This window comes from Urocitellus parryii, chromosome 11 (genome assembly GCF_045843805.1).
Source record: "Urocitellus parryii isolate mUroPar1 chromosome 11, mUroPar1.hap1, whole genome shotgun sequence".
In the NCBI taxonomy this organism is placed as follows: domain Eukaryota; kingdom Metazoa; phylum Chordata; class Mammalia; order Rodentia; family Sciuridae; genus Urocitellus; species Urocitellus parryii.
Genome location: NC_135541.1, coordinates 121073160 through 121087559, shown reverse-complemented (window position 1 = coordinate 121087559; position 14400 = coordinate 121073160). Strand labels below are relative to the sequence as shown.

Sequence of the window (14400 nt, the reverse complement as noted above, 5' to 3'; positions counted from 1 at the left end):
CAGCTGTCTCCACGGTTGAGACTTTTCACATGGAAGAGGCCTCATTACCCACAGGTGAGCTTGGACAGGCAGTACAGATTTTTATTTCAGTCTGAAGAGGAACAAAATCAAATAAACAACAGCTTGATCCAGGGCCTGAAAGAGTAACCGAGATTGGATTGTCCACTTCAATCCACAAGATCCTTCCTTTCCAACTTGCTTCTGAGAAGGGAATACGAGAGTTGAGTCTGCATGGACAGGGTGGTATGGTAACATTGCCTTTGTTGTTCCCTTAGCTCTAGTGGATTTAAATCCATCTGTACCGCCCCCACACCCCAGTTCTTTTGTTTGGTTTTTTCTTTGAACCCATATTTCTTGACAATGTAGAGCAGTTCTGTGCAGGCACAAAGCCCACTCTCTGTTTGTATTCCTGACATTCCCCCTCCAGTCCCCATAATCCAACTCACTATCTCATTCATCATCATTTGGGGTCACGCACCACTAGTCTCTGTCCTTTAATCTATAGAGTGTAAATACTGTATCATACGTAGAAGAAAATAATTTTTGTTTTCTAAAAATGCATTTCAAGATAGTTTAATGTAAATTTGGCAGGAGCACTCTGAAGCCCCATTAGGAAAACTTTTAAATGGTTCCTCTTCATCGCCTTAATGTCTAAAGATCAGAAATCGCTAAGCAACCCGCTTTTGTTTCCTTCCCAGAAACAATGCAAAGCAACAGGTGGAGGTAGTCTGGTCTTTGCCCTGCTGTGTGTGCCTCTGTAGCTCCTCCTGACGTCAGTCTGGGAAGACAACCTCACCCCACTCCTCTCTCCCCACCTCCTTGTAGCTTTATACCTTTCATTCTTTGGGTCTACGGAGCAGAGGATGGTAGGTGCCAGGGGAGGAACCAGTGGTCCTGTAGGCTAGGAGCTGCCTCAGTGTCTTTGCCAGAAAAAGGCGAAGAGGTGGACAGTATAGGGTTCCCCCCTCCTACCTCAGGCCTGATCCATCGTGCCCTGCATTTTGCTGTCCCAAAGTTTCTTAGCTAACTTTGGTTTTCGAATTTGTTCTTTCCAGAGCTAACTGGGAAGGGTGGAGTCAGTTGAAAGACAAGAGAGTCACATCCTACGTTTTGCACAAAGCACTCGTGGTCAGGAATAGGTTAGGGAATGGTCACTTCTGATTTTGCAAGAGCCAGTCCTTCTGTCTGTATATCTTGATTCCCTTGAGACAAGAGTTTTTCATAATAACAGAAGTCCCTGTATGAGTTATTCCTTATTTCAGTTCTCAGAGGAACACAGCCAAGATGTACATGTTGATGGACCGTGCTCTAGGTATGAGAACAGAGCTGGTTTGAGGGACAGGTGTGGCTTGCTCAGGAGAGGGAAAATGCAAGTCCCTTTTGGAAGGCTTTTACTATGGCCATGACAGTGACATTGCCCTCACCATGATCCCTCTCCAAAGTGGTCGTCTTTCTTTACCTTGTGTCTTCTCTTGTAAAAATGAAACAAAAATAAAATAAATGTGTCAAATTAAAAAAACAAAAAAAAAACCACAAAAAAACAAATGAAAAAGCTAACATGAATTGTGTGAAATTGCATAATGCTGTAACGCTAACCTACAATATGTAATGCTATCTTGTATGTTGAATTTGTTAATGCACCACACCAGTGCAAAATAAAGACTGATTCACATTAAATAGTCACAGTAATGTCAGCATGATTCTCTTGGAAACTGGTTGGCTATGAATGAAGTTAACACTCAGACCCCCAAGGATGTCCTAGGGCATGTTTTCCCAAGACCACCCGATTCCTAATCGTCTGGGGCATTTGTTTAAAAGTGCAGATTCGAGCCAGGTGTGGTGGTGTATGCCTATAATTCCAATGACTCAGGAGGCTGAGTCAGGAGAATTGAAAGTCTGAAGTCAGTCTGGACAATTTAGCAAGACCCTATCTCAAAAAAATAAAAACAAAAGAGGGGCTGGGGTTGTGGCTTAGTGATAGAGCACTTGCTTTGCACATGTGAGGCACTGGGTTCAATCCTCAGCACCCCATAAAAATAAATAAACAAAATAAAAATATTGTGTCCATGTATAACTAAAAAATTTTTTTAAAATAAAAAATAAAAGGGCTGAGATATAATTCAGTGGTAGAGTGCCCTGGGTTTAATTTCTAGGACAGTACTTAATATATGGTGAATCCTCCTGTTTCAGCTTCCAGGATAACTGAGATTATAGGCATGTACCACTGGTGGGTGCTTTTCTGTCTCTAGTGCCCTGTGCTGGGGATTGAACCCAACTGCATCCACATTTCATATTTCCTTTTTTTCTTCCCTTCTTTTTTTATAATTTTTTAATTTTTTATTTTTATACTAAAGACTGAACCCAAGGGCACTTAACCATTGAACTACATCTCTACTTTTTGTTGTGTGTGTGTGTGGTGCTAGGGACTGAACCCAGGGCCTTGTGCGTGCAAGGCAAGCACTCTATCAACTGAGCTATATCCCTAGCCCCTCCACCCTTTTTATTTTTTAGACAGAATCTCACTAAATTGCTGAGGCCTTGCTAAATTGCCCAGTCTGTCCCCGAACTTAGAGATCTTCTTGTTTCAGTCTCTCAAATTGCTGGGATTATAAGTGTGTGCCACCATGCTCAGTCCTAGTTCATATTTTATTTTATAATTAACACTTAAAATTATACATATTTATGATGTGCAGCACAGTGTTTCATAATATGTGCACATTGTGGAATGGCTAAATCAAGCCAAATAGCATATATATAAAACATCTTGCATTGTTTATGCACTAGTTATCATTTATTGGTGATGAGAACACATAAATTCTACTGTCAGCAATTTTCAAGTGTACAGTACATGGTTATTTAACTATAATCATGTTGTACATTAGATCTCTTGAACTTATTCTTCCTGCGATTTTATATAATTTAATCAACATCTTCCCAATATATATCCCTCATTGTTTTCTTTTTAATAATAATAGCAAAAATAGCTAGGATTGAATCTTTTTTTCAGTACTGGGAATTGAATCCAGGGGTCTTCTATCACTGAGGTACATCCCCAGTACTTTTTAAAAAAATATTTGTTTAGTTGTAGATGGACACAATATCTTTATTTGTTTACTTGCTTTTATGTGGTATTAAGGATCGAACCCAGGGCCTCACACTTGCAAGGCAGCCGCTCTACCACTTAGCTACAGCTACAACCCCAGTATTTTTTATTTTTTTCTTCAAGATAGGTCTCACTAAGTTTCCCTGACCAGCCTGGAACTTGTGATCCTCCTGCCTCAGTTTCCCAAGTCTCTGGGATATTGCAGGCATGTGCCACTGCCCTCAGCTATGGATTGAATATTTACCAATTTGGATATATTTTAATCATATAAAACTCATTTATATCTTACAATCCTGTTGGAAATATTCCCATTTAACAGATGAGAATAATGAATTCCAAGAGGTTAAATAACTTGCTCCAAGTTCACATAGTCCATGAACAATGGAGTCTGTGGCAGTCAGACTCCAATTTCTGTATATTTCCACCATTGCTACTGGTGGAGATTTCAAAGACTCAGAGCCTGATGGGAACTAATGCAAATTAGATTGTGCTCATGATTTGATGCCAATGTCCTCAAGAATGTTTCAGAGGATCAACTGCAATAGTATGAAGCTGAACATTTTTATAATTAATGTTCACTCACATCAAAATGACCACTTGTTGGACATTTTTGCAAGTTAATATTGGATTAGTGTTTACAGAGCAGTTGAAGTTGCTGCTTGTCCCTTATTCCTCTGCCTTTCCCATTGTAAGATCCAAATCTCTCCCATCATATTTTCCACTTTATAATTAGAGGTGCCCATAGAACAGAACTCCAAGAACTGTGTGCTTATTTCTATTCACTTGAATTTCCAGTGTCATCACAATGCCTGGCATGCAGCAGGGGCTCAATAAAGGCAGGAAGGCAGAGAACAAGGCCTTGTCTGGGAAGCGGAATTTAAGAAAACATGAAAAGATTTTTCCTCTTCTCTTTACTTATGAGTTGGAGTTTCAAAAGAAGGTTGGTCTAGGGCTGGGGCTGCAGTTCAGTGGTAGAGCAATTGCCTAGCAGAAGCACTACCCCTGTCTTCAAAAAAGAAGTTTTGGTCTAGAATTTTTTTTAGCAGTATTAGGGATTGAACCTAGGGGGCGCTCTACCACCGAGTCACATTTTTATTTTTCATTTTGAGACAGGGTCTCACTAAGTTGCCTAGGCTGGTCTTGAATTTGTGATCCTTCTGTCTCAGCCTCCCCGAGTATCTGGGATTACAATTGTGCACTATTGGGCCTAGTTGAGGGTTGAGTTTGGGGTGTTTTGTTTTTTTTTTTTTTTTGTATTTCTTCTTTCTTTCTTTTCTTCTTCTTTTTTTTTTTTTTAATGGTGCTGGGGATTGAACCCAGGGCCCTGTGCATGTGAGGCAGGCACTCTACCACCTGAGCTATAGCCCCAGCCTAGTGTTTTGGTATTGAGGCATGTTTTACCACTGACCTACATCCTTAGTCTTTTTTAAATTTTTTTTTTTTTTATTTTTGAGACACTTTTTCACTAAATTGCTGGGATTACCGGCACGCTCCACAGGGCCTGGTTTAGAGTTGAGTTTTGATTTGGGGTCTTTGGTGGTGGTGGGCGTGTATTACCTGCAAGCAGGCTCACAGTCTTGTTTTTAAATCAAGTTTTGTATTTTTTTATTGTCTCTTTTTAATTATACACAACATTGGAATTCATTTTGAAGTAATCATAAAAGTATGGAATATAATTTGTTCTAGTTCTTTCCCCGGCACTTCCCCTTTCCTTCCCTTCTTCCCTCCCCTCCCATTCCCTCCCCTGAACTCTACTGACCTTTCTTCTATTTATTGATCGTTTTCTTCTAAATCAGTATCTTTGGATATACATGATGGTGAGATCACTGTGAGAGCCAAATATGTTCATAGGTCAGACTCATTCCACTGTTCTTCCTTAGGCCATCCCTCCTCCCTCCCTCCCTCCCTCCCCTTTGATCTCCTTTGTCAAGTCCACTGATCTAGTTTATTGCCTTTTTATTTTATTTTATTTTATTTTATTTATCTTTAGTTGTAGTTGGACACAATACCTCTATTTATTTATTTTTTTGTGGTGCTTAGGATCGAACTCGTGCTAGGCGATCGCTGTACCTCTGAGCCACAATCCCAGCCCGATATTTTATTGATTTTTATCTCCCCACCCTTATTTTAGATTAATTTCTGCATGTCAGAGAAAACATTTGACCATTGACTTTTTGAGACTGGCTTATTTCACTTAGCATGATAGTCTCCAGTTTCACCCATTTATTGGCAAATGCCTTAATGTCATTCTTCTTTATGGCTGAGTAACACCCCATTGTGTGTGTGTGTGTGTGTGTGTGTGTGTGTGTGTGTGTATATATATCACATTTTCTTTATCCATTCTTCTGTTGAAGGACTCCTAGGTTTCTTCCATAGCTTGGCTATTGTGAATTGTGCTGCTATAAATATTGATGCAGCTGCATCACAGTAGTATGTTAATTTTAAACCTTTTGGATATATACTGGGGAGGAGGATAGCTGGGTCAAATGGTGGTTCATTTCCTAGTATGTTGAGGAATCTCTATACTGCTTTTCAGAGTGTTTGCACTAGCTGTATGCGGTGGTTCATGCCTGTAATCCCAGCAGCTAGGGAGGCAGGAGCAGGAGGGTCTTGAATTCAAAAACAGCCTGAGCAACTTAACGAGACCCTGTTCCTAAATAAAAATTATTAAAAGGGCTGGGGAGGACTGGGGCTGTGGCTCAGTGGCAGAGTGCTTGCCTCTTACGTGTGAGGCACTGGGTTTGATCCTCAGAACCACATATAAATAAATAAATAAAGTTTTTTTTTTTTTTTTTTTTTTTTTTTTAAGGCTGAGGATGTGCCTCAATGGTTAAGCACCCCCAGGTCCAATCCCTGGTACAAAAAAAAAAAAAAATAGCAGAATGGTTTTGCTCTAATTTGCAGTCCCACCAACAATGGATCAATGGATGAACGGTAAACCACCCCCAACATCTTCACTAATGTTTGTTGTGTTTGTTGTTATTTTTTGGTGGTGCTGGGGATTGAACCCAGGGCTTGTGTATATGAGGCAAGCACTGAGCTATATCCCCAACCCCCATGTTTGTTGTTATTATTTGTATTTTTTTTGCGGGGGTGGGGGTACTGGGGGATCAATCTCAGGGGTGCTTGACTACTAACCTACATCCCCAGCCCTTTTTATTTTATTTTATTTTATTATTTTTTTTAAAATTTTAATAGTTTATTTTCTACATTAGTGACACATATCAAGTTTCAGAGATTTATTAATCAGTGTAATAAACTCCAACAAATCAACATGATTTCATGCATTCTTTTTTTTTTTTTTTTTTTTTTTTTCCTAATACTTGGCCCCAATGAAACTTAATTCTGGGTCAAGTATAATTGAATTATATTTAGTCACAAGTTGGTATTATAAACATACATATTTTTCATTTATTAACACTGATAAAAAAAATTCTCAACTTACTGACCTTTATTTAGACAATTATGAAATCTTTCAGATAAGGAATGTAATATTTTCATTTTCTTTTAAGCTACTGCTGAATTACAATATGGACTATTTAGACCTGCACCCCCATGATCTACTAATAAGTCAAGTAGAAATCTCCAAAGGAGGACTCACAGGAAGATACACAGATTTTAAATATGTTCATATATATGTATGAATTGCAATATAATATTTTATCCATAAGTCCATAATTTATAATTATATTAATTGTGTTGTTGAGTTCTATAGTTTCCTTGTTTAACTTTTGTTTGGAAGATCTGTCCAGTGGTGAGAGAGGTGTGTTGAAGTCTCCCATGATGATTGTATGGTGGTCTATCAGACTCTTGAACTTGAGAAGAGTTTGCTTGATGAACACCGCTGCACCATTATTTGGGGCATATATATTTATGATTGTTATGTCTTGTTGGTTTATGGTTCCCTTGAGCAGTATGAAGTGTCCTTCTTTATCCCTTTTGATTAGCTTTGGCTTGAAATCTATTTTATTAGATATGAGTATGGACACGCCTGCTTGTTTCCGCTGTCCATATGAGTGGTATGATTTTTCCCAACCTTTCACCTTCAGTCTATGGATATCTTTTTCTATCAGATGCGTCTCCTGTAGACAGCATATTGTTGGGTCTTGTTTTGTGATCCATTCTACTAGCCTGTGTCTCTTAATTGGTGAGTTTAAGCCATTGACATTTAGGGTTATTATTGAGATATGGTTTGTACTTCTATCCATATTTGTTTGTTGATGTTACTAAACCTGATTTGTTCTCCTCTTTGACTACTTTCCCCCCTTTACTGTCCTACCTCCCATTGTTGGTTTTCAATGTTTTTTTCCATTTCCTCTTCCTGCAATGTTTTGCCAAGGATTTTTTGAAGAGATGGTTTTCTAGCTGCGAATTCTTTTAACTTTTGTTTATCATGGAAGGTTTTAATTTCATCTTCTAACCTGAAGCTTAATTTTGCCGGATACACGATTCTTGGTTGGAAACCATTTTCTTTCAGTGTTTGAAATATGTTATTCCAGGATCTTCTAGCTTTCAGAGTCTGTGTTGAGAGATCAGCTGTTATCCTGATTGGTTTACCCCTAAATGTAATCTGCTTCCTTTCCCTTGTAGCTTTTAAAATTCTTTCCTTATTCTGTATGTTGGACATCTTCACTATAATGTGTCTAGGTGTGGATCTCTTATGGTTTTGTACATTCGGCGTCCTGTAGGCTTCTAGGATTTGGGATTCTGTCTCATTCTTCAAGTCTGGGAAGTTTTCTCGTATTATTTCATTGAATAGGCTGTGTATTCCTCTGGTGTGGAGCTCTGTGCCTTCCTGTATCCCCATGACTCTTAAATTTGGTCTTTTGATATTGTCCCATATTTCTTGGATGTTCTGTTCATGGTTTCTTAGCAGACTTGCTGAGCTGTCTATGTTCTTTTCCAGTTGAAATACTTTGTCTTCATTGTCTGATGTTCTCTCTTCTAAGTGATCTACTCTGCTGGTAGTATTCTCAATTGAGTTTTTAAGTTGGTTTATTTTTTCCTGCATTTCTAGTATTTCTATTTGTTTGTTTTTTATTTTTTATTTCCTCTATCTCCGATTTCATGCATTCAAAGGAGAAGTATTTCCTGGTTAAGTGGAAAATTGTGCGGATGCTTCTCAAAGACCTTCATTATAAGCAGTTTTACAGTGAAATGTTTCATTTAGAAGTCTGGGCCTTCTTTCTTCAGTTTGCTGTAATCCACATTCACTGAGTAGAACTTGTATTGATCATTAGGACCCAGTTTGTTCCAGGGTTCTGGGTTATTCTTCCTGTCCCAACTGACATCTGGATTGAACAATGCTAGACGCATCACATACAGTGCTGCTCCAGTACCTCCTGCTCCAATAAATACGAAGAGGGGAATCAAGCTTGGATGCTTCTTGGCCTGACCAAGGATCTGGCGGAGCATGTTGGCAATAGAAGCCTCCGGCCCAAAACCAGATAAGAAAAACCTATCAGGCCCAAGACCAAGCAGCCTCTGCAACCAAGATGTCCCTTTTTATTTTTTGAGACAAGTTCTAACTAAGTTGCTGAGGTTGGTTTTGAACTTACAATCCTCCTGCCTTAGTCTTCTGAGTTGTGGGGATTATAGGCATGTGCCACTGCCTGCACCTTTTGTGTTTCTTCTTCTTTTTTTTTTTTTTTTTTTTGGTACTAGGTATCAAACCCAAGGGTACTTAACCACTGAGCCATGTCCCCCAGCCCTTTTTAACAGTACTTTATTTAGAGACAGGGTCTCACCGAGTTGCTTAGGGCCTCATTAAATTGCTGAGGCTGGCCTTGAACTCTCGGTCCTCCTGCCTCAGCCTCCTAAACCTCTAGGATCACAGGCGTGCATCACAGTGCCTGGCTGTATTTCCTCTTTTGAAAAGTATCTACTTAGTTCTTTTGCCCATTTATTGATTGGGTTCTTCTTATTTTTTTTTTTTAAACTGCGTACGAGGCAAGTGCTCTACCACTGACCTAAAACCCCAGCCCTGGGTTCTTATTATTATCATTATTTTGTATTAGCTTTTTTTAGTTCTTCAAATGTTCCGGATATCAACGCACTGAGGAGCAGGTGACAAGGATTTTCTCCCATTCCGTAGGCTTCAAATTATCTTGAGTAATCTAAATTTGTAAGAGTGAAAGCTGGATTTGGTGTCTACCCCCCATAATCTCACCTGCTCAGGAGGTTGAAGCAGGAAGAGGTCAAGTTCAAAGCCAACCTCAAAAACCTAGCAAGACCCTCACTAAATTAGTGAGACCCTGTCTCAAAAAAAAAAAAAAATAACTGGCAATATAGCTTAGTGATAAAGACCTCATGAGCTGAATTACAAGTACAAAATAATAATAATTAGGGGCTGGGGATGTGGCTCAAGGGGTAGCGTGCTCGCTTGACATGCGTGCCGCCCGGGTTCGATCCTCAGCACCACATACCAACAAAGATGTTGTGTCCGCTGATAACTAAAAAACAAATATTAAAAAATTCTCTCTCTCTCTCTAAAAAAAAAAAATAGTAATAATTATTATTATTATTATGTAGCCAGAATGTTCTGGATGAGCCTATAGAAGTACTTTTGACCGACTGGCTGGATGTACATACCTTCTGATCAGCAGAGATTTTGTTTGATTATACCATTTATGAGCATATATTTGGACTCACCTTCATATTAACCTTAAGTTTCTCTGCCCCTCACCTGTGCGCTCCTCTTCAAAGAAATGAGGGAAAGAAAGCATTTGGTATGGGATGTTTCAGGAGCTACAGATGTTTTTCTGGCTCAAGGCAGATTGTAATAAACTCTATGGCAATAACCAGCTCTGGGAAGGGCAGGAAATGAGACATGTCCCCACCCCAGCAGCTTTTGTTCAGAAAACTGGGTGACTTCATGACATGATCGTGTGTGCTGAGGAATGTATGTACTGAACCAGAAGAAGCTCATCAAGACTTTTTTTTTTAATTTATTAGACAAAGCTAGAACATTTCAGTAATTTTGTCTCATGACCAATTCCTGTTTAAAGGTTGATTAGAAATTTCAGAATACCCCAACTATTAAGACCTAATGGTTCTTTGTTCTATCCAGTGATTTCCTTCATAACAAGATGTGAGTTTATTTATTTTTTTTACTCGTCCCTGTCAGTCAAATCCCTTGTTTCACTGGGTGTGGCAGAGCACACCTATATCCCAGCAGCTCGGGAGGCTGAGGCAGGAGGATTGCAAGTTCAAAGCCAGCCTGAGCAACTGAACGAGAGCCCATGTAAGTTAGTGAGGCCCTGTCTCAAAATAAAACATATGATGAGCTGGGGAGGTAGCTCAGTTGTTAAGCCCCTCTGGGTTCAATCCCTGGTACCAAAAAAAAAAAAAAAAAAAAAAAAAAGGCAAGGGCAGAGGTCAGCAAAAGATCATAAGGATTGAGCTACTTGAGTGGAAAACCTTGAAAGCCGGTCTGGAATGTTGTGCCTGGTTCCCAAACACCTGCTTCTTCTGGGTCAGAAGAGCTACAGAGTTTTTTTATATTTCTCACTTCCAGTCTCTGGAAATTTCAATCTGATACTCAGATAGGATTCAGGAATCTATATTAAAACAAAAACCTCTCTAAATAAATCTGATTGCAGCCATGCAGCCATAACAAGATTAGGAGTCACCGGGCTGGATAGTGTTGAAGTGTCTATGGAACTCCTTGGAGGATTGTGTAAAGCCGTGTTAAGGTTGTAGTTAACTGATGTGGAAAATTTTCATAATTTAACCAGTATAGTGTATGATGGGGAATAGTTGAGTGAGCAATAACAAGGATGCTATAATTGAGATCAAGTGAGGAAACAGGGAGGGAGTGCTGGGGACTGAACACAGGGATACTTTCCAATGAGCTACATCTCCAGCCCGTTTTTTTTGTTTTTTTTTTTTTTTTTTTTAAATACCTGCTCTGTTGCTAAGGCTGGCTTTGAATTTTACATCAATCCTTTTACATCAACCTCCCACCTGTAATCCCAGGTGGGTTCCACTGAGCCCAGGTTATCCTTACCTTTTTGAAAAACTATTTTTTTTTTTTTTACTTGTAGATGGAACAATACCTTTATTTTATTTGTTTATTTTTATGTGGTGCTGGGGATCAAACCCAGAGCCTCACGCATGCTCGGCTTTACCCTTACCTTCTAATATCTAGATTCCTTCTCCCAGCTCCTACCAACTATGCTTATACTATTATTTTTTTTAAAGAGAGAGAGGAGAGAGAGAGAAAGACAGAGACAGAGAATGAGAGAATTTTTTTTTTTAATATTTATTTTTTAGTTCTCGGCGGACACAACATCTTTGTTGGTATGTGGTGCTGAGGATCGAACCCAGGCCACACGCATGCCAGGCGAGCGCGCTACCGCTTGAGCCACATCCCCAGCCCTATTATTATTATTTTTTTAATGGTGGTAATGGGGATTGAACTCAGGGTGCTTTTCCTCTGAGCTACATTCCCAGCCCTTTTGATTTTTTGAGACAGGGTCTTGTGAAATTGCTCAGGCTGGCCTCAAACTTGTATCCTTCTGCCTCAGCCTCATGAATATCTGAGATTACATGTGTGCACCATGGTAACTGGCTTCTAATTTCCTACTCTAATTCATACTATTTCTAATTATTTGACAGCAATTCATGGTGAGGAGGAAGACAAAAATAATTTGTGCACTGAGATTGAATACTCTCAGATATTTTGAGGAATAGCCAATAATCTCTTGAATCAGAGAACAAGGACTTCCAATTACTTTATTTTATGTTTATGCCACCTAAATCTCTGTTCTAGCTAAATCGATGAGATGTGGTAAGAACAAGTTGAAAATAAATTTTAATTTGAAACTTAGTACAGGGTACAGTAGTGCACACCTGTAATCCCAGTGACTCCAGAGGCTAAGGCAGGAAAGTGGCAAATTTGAGACCAGTCTGGGCAATTAAGACCTTGCCTCAAAAAAAAGTCTGGGCTTGGTGGCACACACCTGTAATCTCAGTGACTCAGGAGGCTCAGGCAGGAAAATTCAAAGTTGTTCCAGGCCAACCTCAGCAACTTAGCAAGACCCTGTCTCAAATACCTTAGTGGTAGAGAGAATAAACCCTTTGGGTTTATTCCCCAATACAAAAAAAAAAAAAAAAAAAAAAAAAAAACAAGAAAAGAAATGAAGATAGAAAGGAAGGAGAGAGGGAGAGAAGGAGGTCAAAGTTAACAAGGACAACTAAAAAGTAAGATTTCAGCTGGGCATGGTGGTACATGTCTGTCATCTCAGCTATCAGGAAACGGAGGCAGGAGGATTGCAAGTTTGAGGTCAACCTTGGCAATTTGGTGAAACTATCTCAAATAAAAAGTGTTTGGGGGTGCTGTGGCTGTGGCTCAGGAGTATGTGTGAGGCACTGGGTTTGATTTTCAGCACCATGTATGAATAAAATAAAGGTCTATCAACTATAAAAAAATATTTTTAAAAAAGTGTTTGGGGGCTGGGGTTGTGGCTCAGCGGTAGAGTGCTCGCTTAGCATGTGCAAGGCTCTGGGTTTGATCCTCAGCACCACATAAAAATAAATAAATGTATTGTGTTCAACTACAACTAAAAAATATATATTTTTAAAATAGATTTATTTATTTACTTATTTACTTACTTATTTATTTTTATGTGGTGCCGAGGATTGAACCCAGTGCCTCACACATGCAAGGCAAGTGCTTTACCACTGAGCCACAAACCCAGCCCAAAAATAAATATTAAAAAAAAAAAAAAAGCATTTGGGATGCAGTTCTTTTGCTTGCCTAGCATTCACAAAGCCCTGGGTTTAATTCCCAGAATCACCAAAAAAAAAAAAATAATAATAATAATAATGATTTCAAAATCTATGTCTTGCCTTTCTCAAGATTGGGTTTAGAAAACTTGTAACACCAACAATTATTTATAAAGTGTTTATCAAATTTATAAAAAAAAATTCAGATTAATCTCTCCAATTTCCTTCTTCTTCCATTAGCTCCTAAGGAGTTGGGGTCCTTTTATCTGCCATGGACCTTACTAATTCCTTCCTCTTCTGAATTCCCATAACATTCTCAGTTTGGAGCATATAAGTTCCTATACTATAACCTACTACACCTTAAGATTGGTTTTAGGGCTGGGGTGTAGTCAGTCGAAGTCAGTCAGAGTCAGTTACCTAGCATGCTCAAGGTCCTCAGTTCACCTGAGCCCCAGTACTACAGAAAGGGTAGGGTAGGAGGAAGGGAAGAAGATTGATGGTATATGCAATATTTGAACCCAAGGCCTCATGCATGCTAGGCAAGTGCTCTACCACTGAGCTAGCCCTGTGTATAAAAATTTTATCTAAACTCCAGAGTGAAGGTGGTATTTTATATTCCTTTGAATCCTACTATGCTTCATGCTTACAGAAGAGGCACTTGGGCTGAACTTCATTACCTATGCTAACAGAGATTACATTAAAAAATGGAAGGCCCTTTCTCCATTACCCTTGTTTCAGTGGTAGACTCATTCATGAGTTCACGGGCATTTGGGCTGATTCCATCATTCAAAAATATTCCATCACTCAAAAAATGTTAAAAAATGAGTAAACAAATATATTTCTCCAATGTCCAAACTAGGTCATGTTGGTTACCAACACTAGTATGTATTTACAGTAGTGGAGATAAAAGCAAAGACTTTCACTTAAGCTCAGTGTAGTAGTGCATGCCTGTAACCCCAGCAACTAGGGAGGCTGAAGCAGGAGGATCACCAAATTCAAGACCAGCCTCAGCAATTTAGCAAGCTCCAAAGCAACTTAGAAAGACAGTTTCAATACAAAAGATTAAAAAAAAAAAAAAAAAAGAGCTGGGTATGTGGCTTATCAAGTGCCCCTGGGTTCAATCCCTGTTATCTAAATAAATAAATAAAGGATGGGGGATATATTTTAGCGACAAAGCACACAATGGTTTAATCTACAGTACAAAAAAAAGTTATTCTCATTCTCCCACATCTTAGTTTATACGTATTTGAAGCAACTGCATAATCTTCAATTAGGAGACAAATGTACTATAGTTTTCCATTTGTGTTTTCCTGTCTCCTCACAAAGAAGTAATCTCTGAATCAATACTCACTAGCAGTTGACCGTATGTTGTAGGCACTCAAATATTTTTTTTTTTTTTTTTACATAATGCCTTTATTTTTATGTGGTGCTGAGGATCGAACCCGGGTCCCACCCATGCTAGGCGAGCGCTCTACCGCTGAGCCACAATCCCAGTCCACTCAAATATTTTTGAATGATGGAATCAACCCAAATGCCCAGGAACATATGAATGAATCAAGAATGAAATA

General features: G+C 39.0%; 1 protein-coding gene across 1 annotated transcript; it reads right to left on the bottom strand.

Moving 5' to 3' along the window:
* Positions 1–8171: 8171 nt before the first annotated feature.
* Positions 8172–8596, bottom strand: LOC144249186 (cytochrome c oxidase subunit NDUFA4). The gene has a single exon (XM_077791412.1). It carries the CDS (start codon positions 8516–8518, stop codon positions 8270–8272), a length of 249 nt encoding a protein of 82 aa, XP_077647538.1. The 5' UTR covers positions 8519–8596; the 3' UTR covers positions 8172–8269.
* Positions 8597–14400: the final 5804 nt, after the last annotated feature.

Coding starts and splice junctions, on each gene's coding strand:
- LOC144249186 (XM_077791412.1), bottom strand. CDS start 8,518: ATGCTCCGCCAGATCCTTGGTCAGGCCAAGAAGCATCCAAGCTTGATT.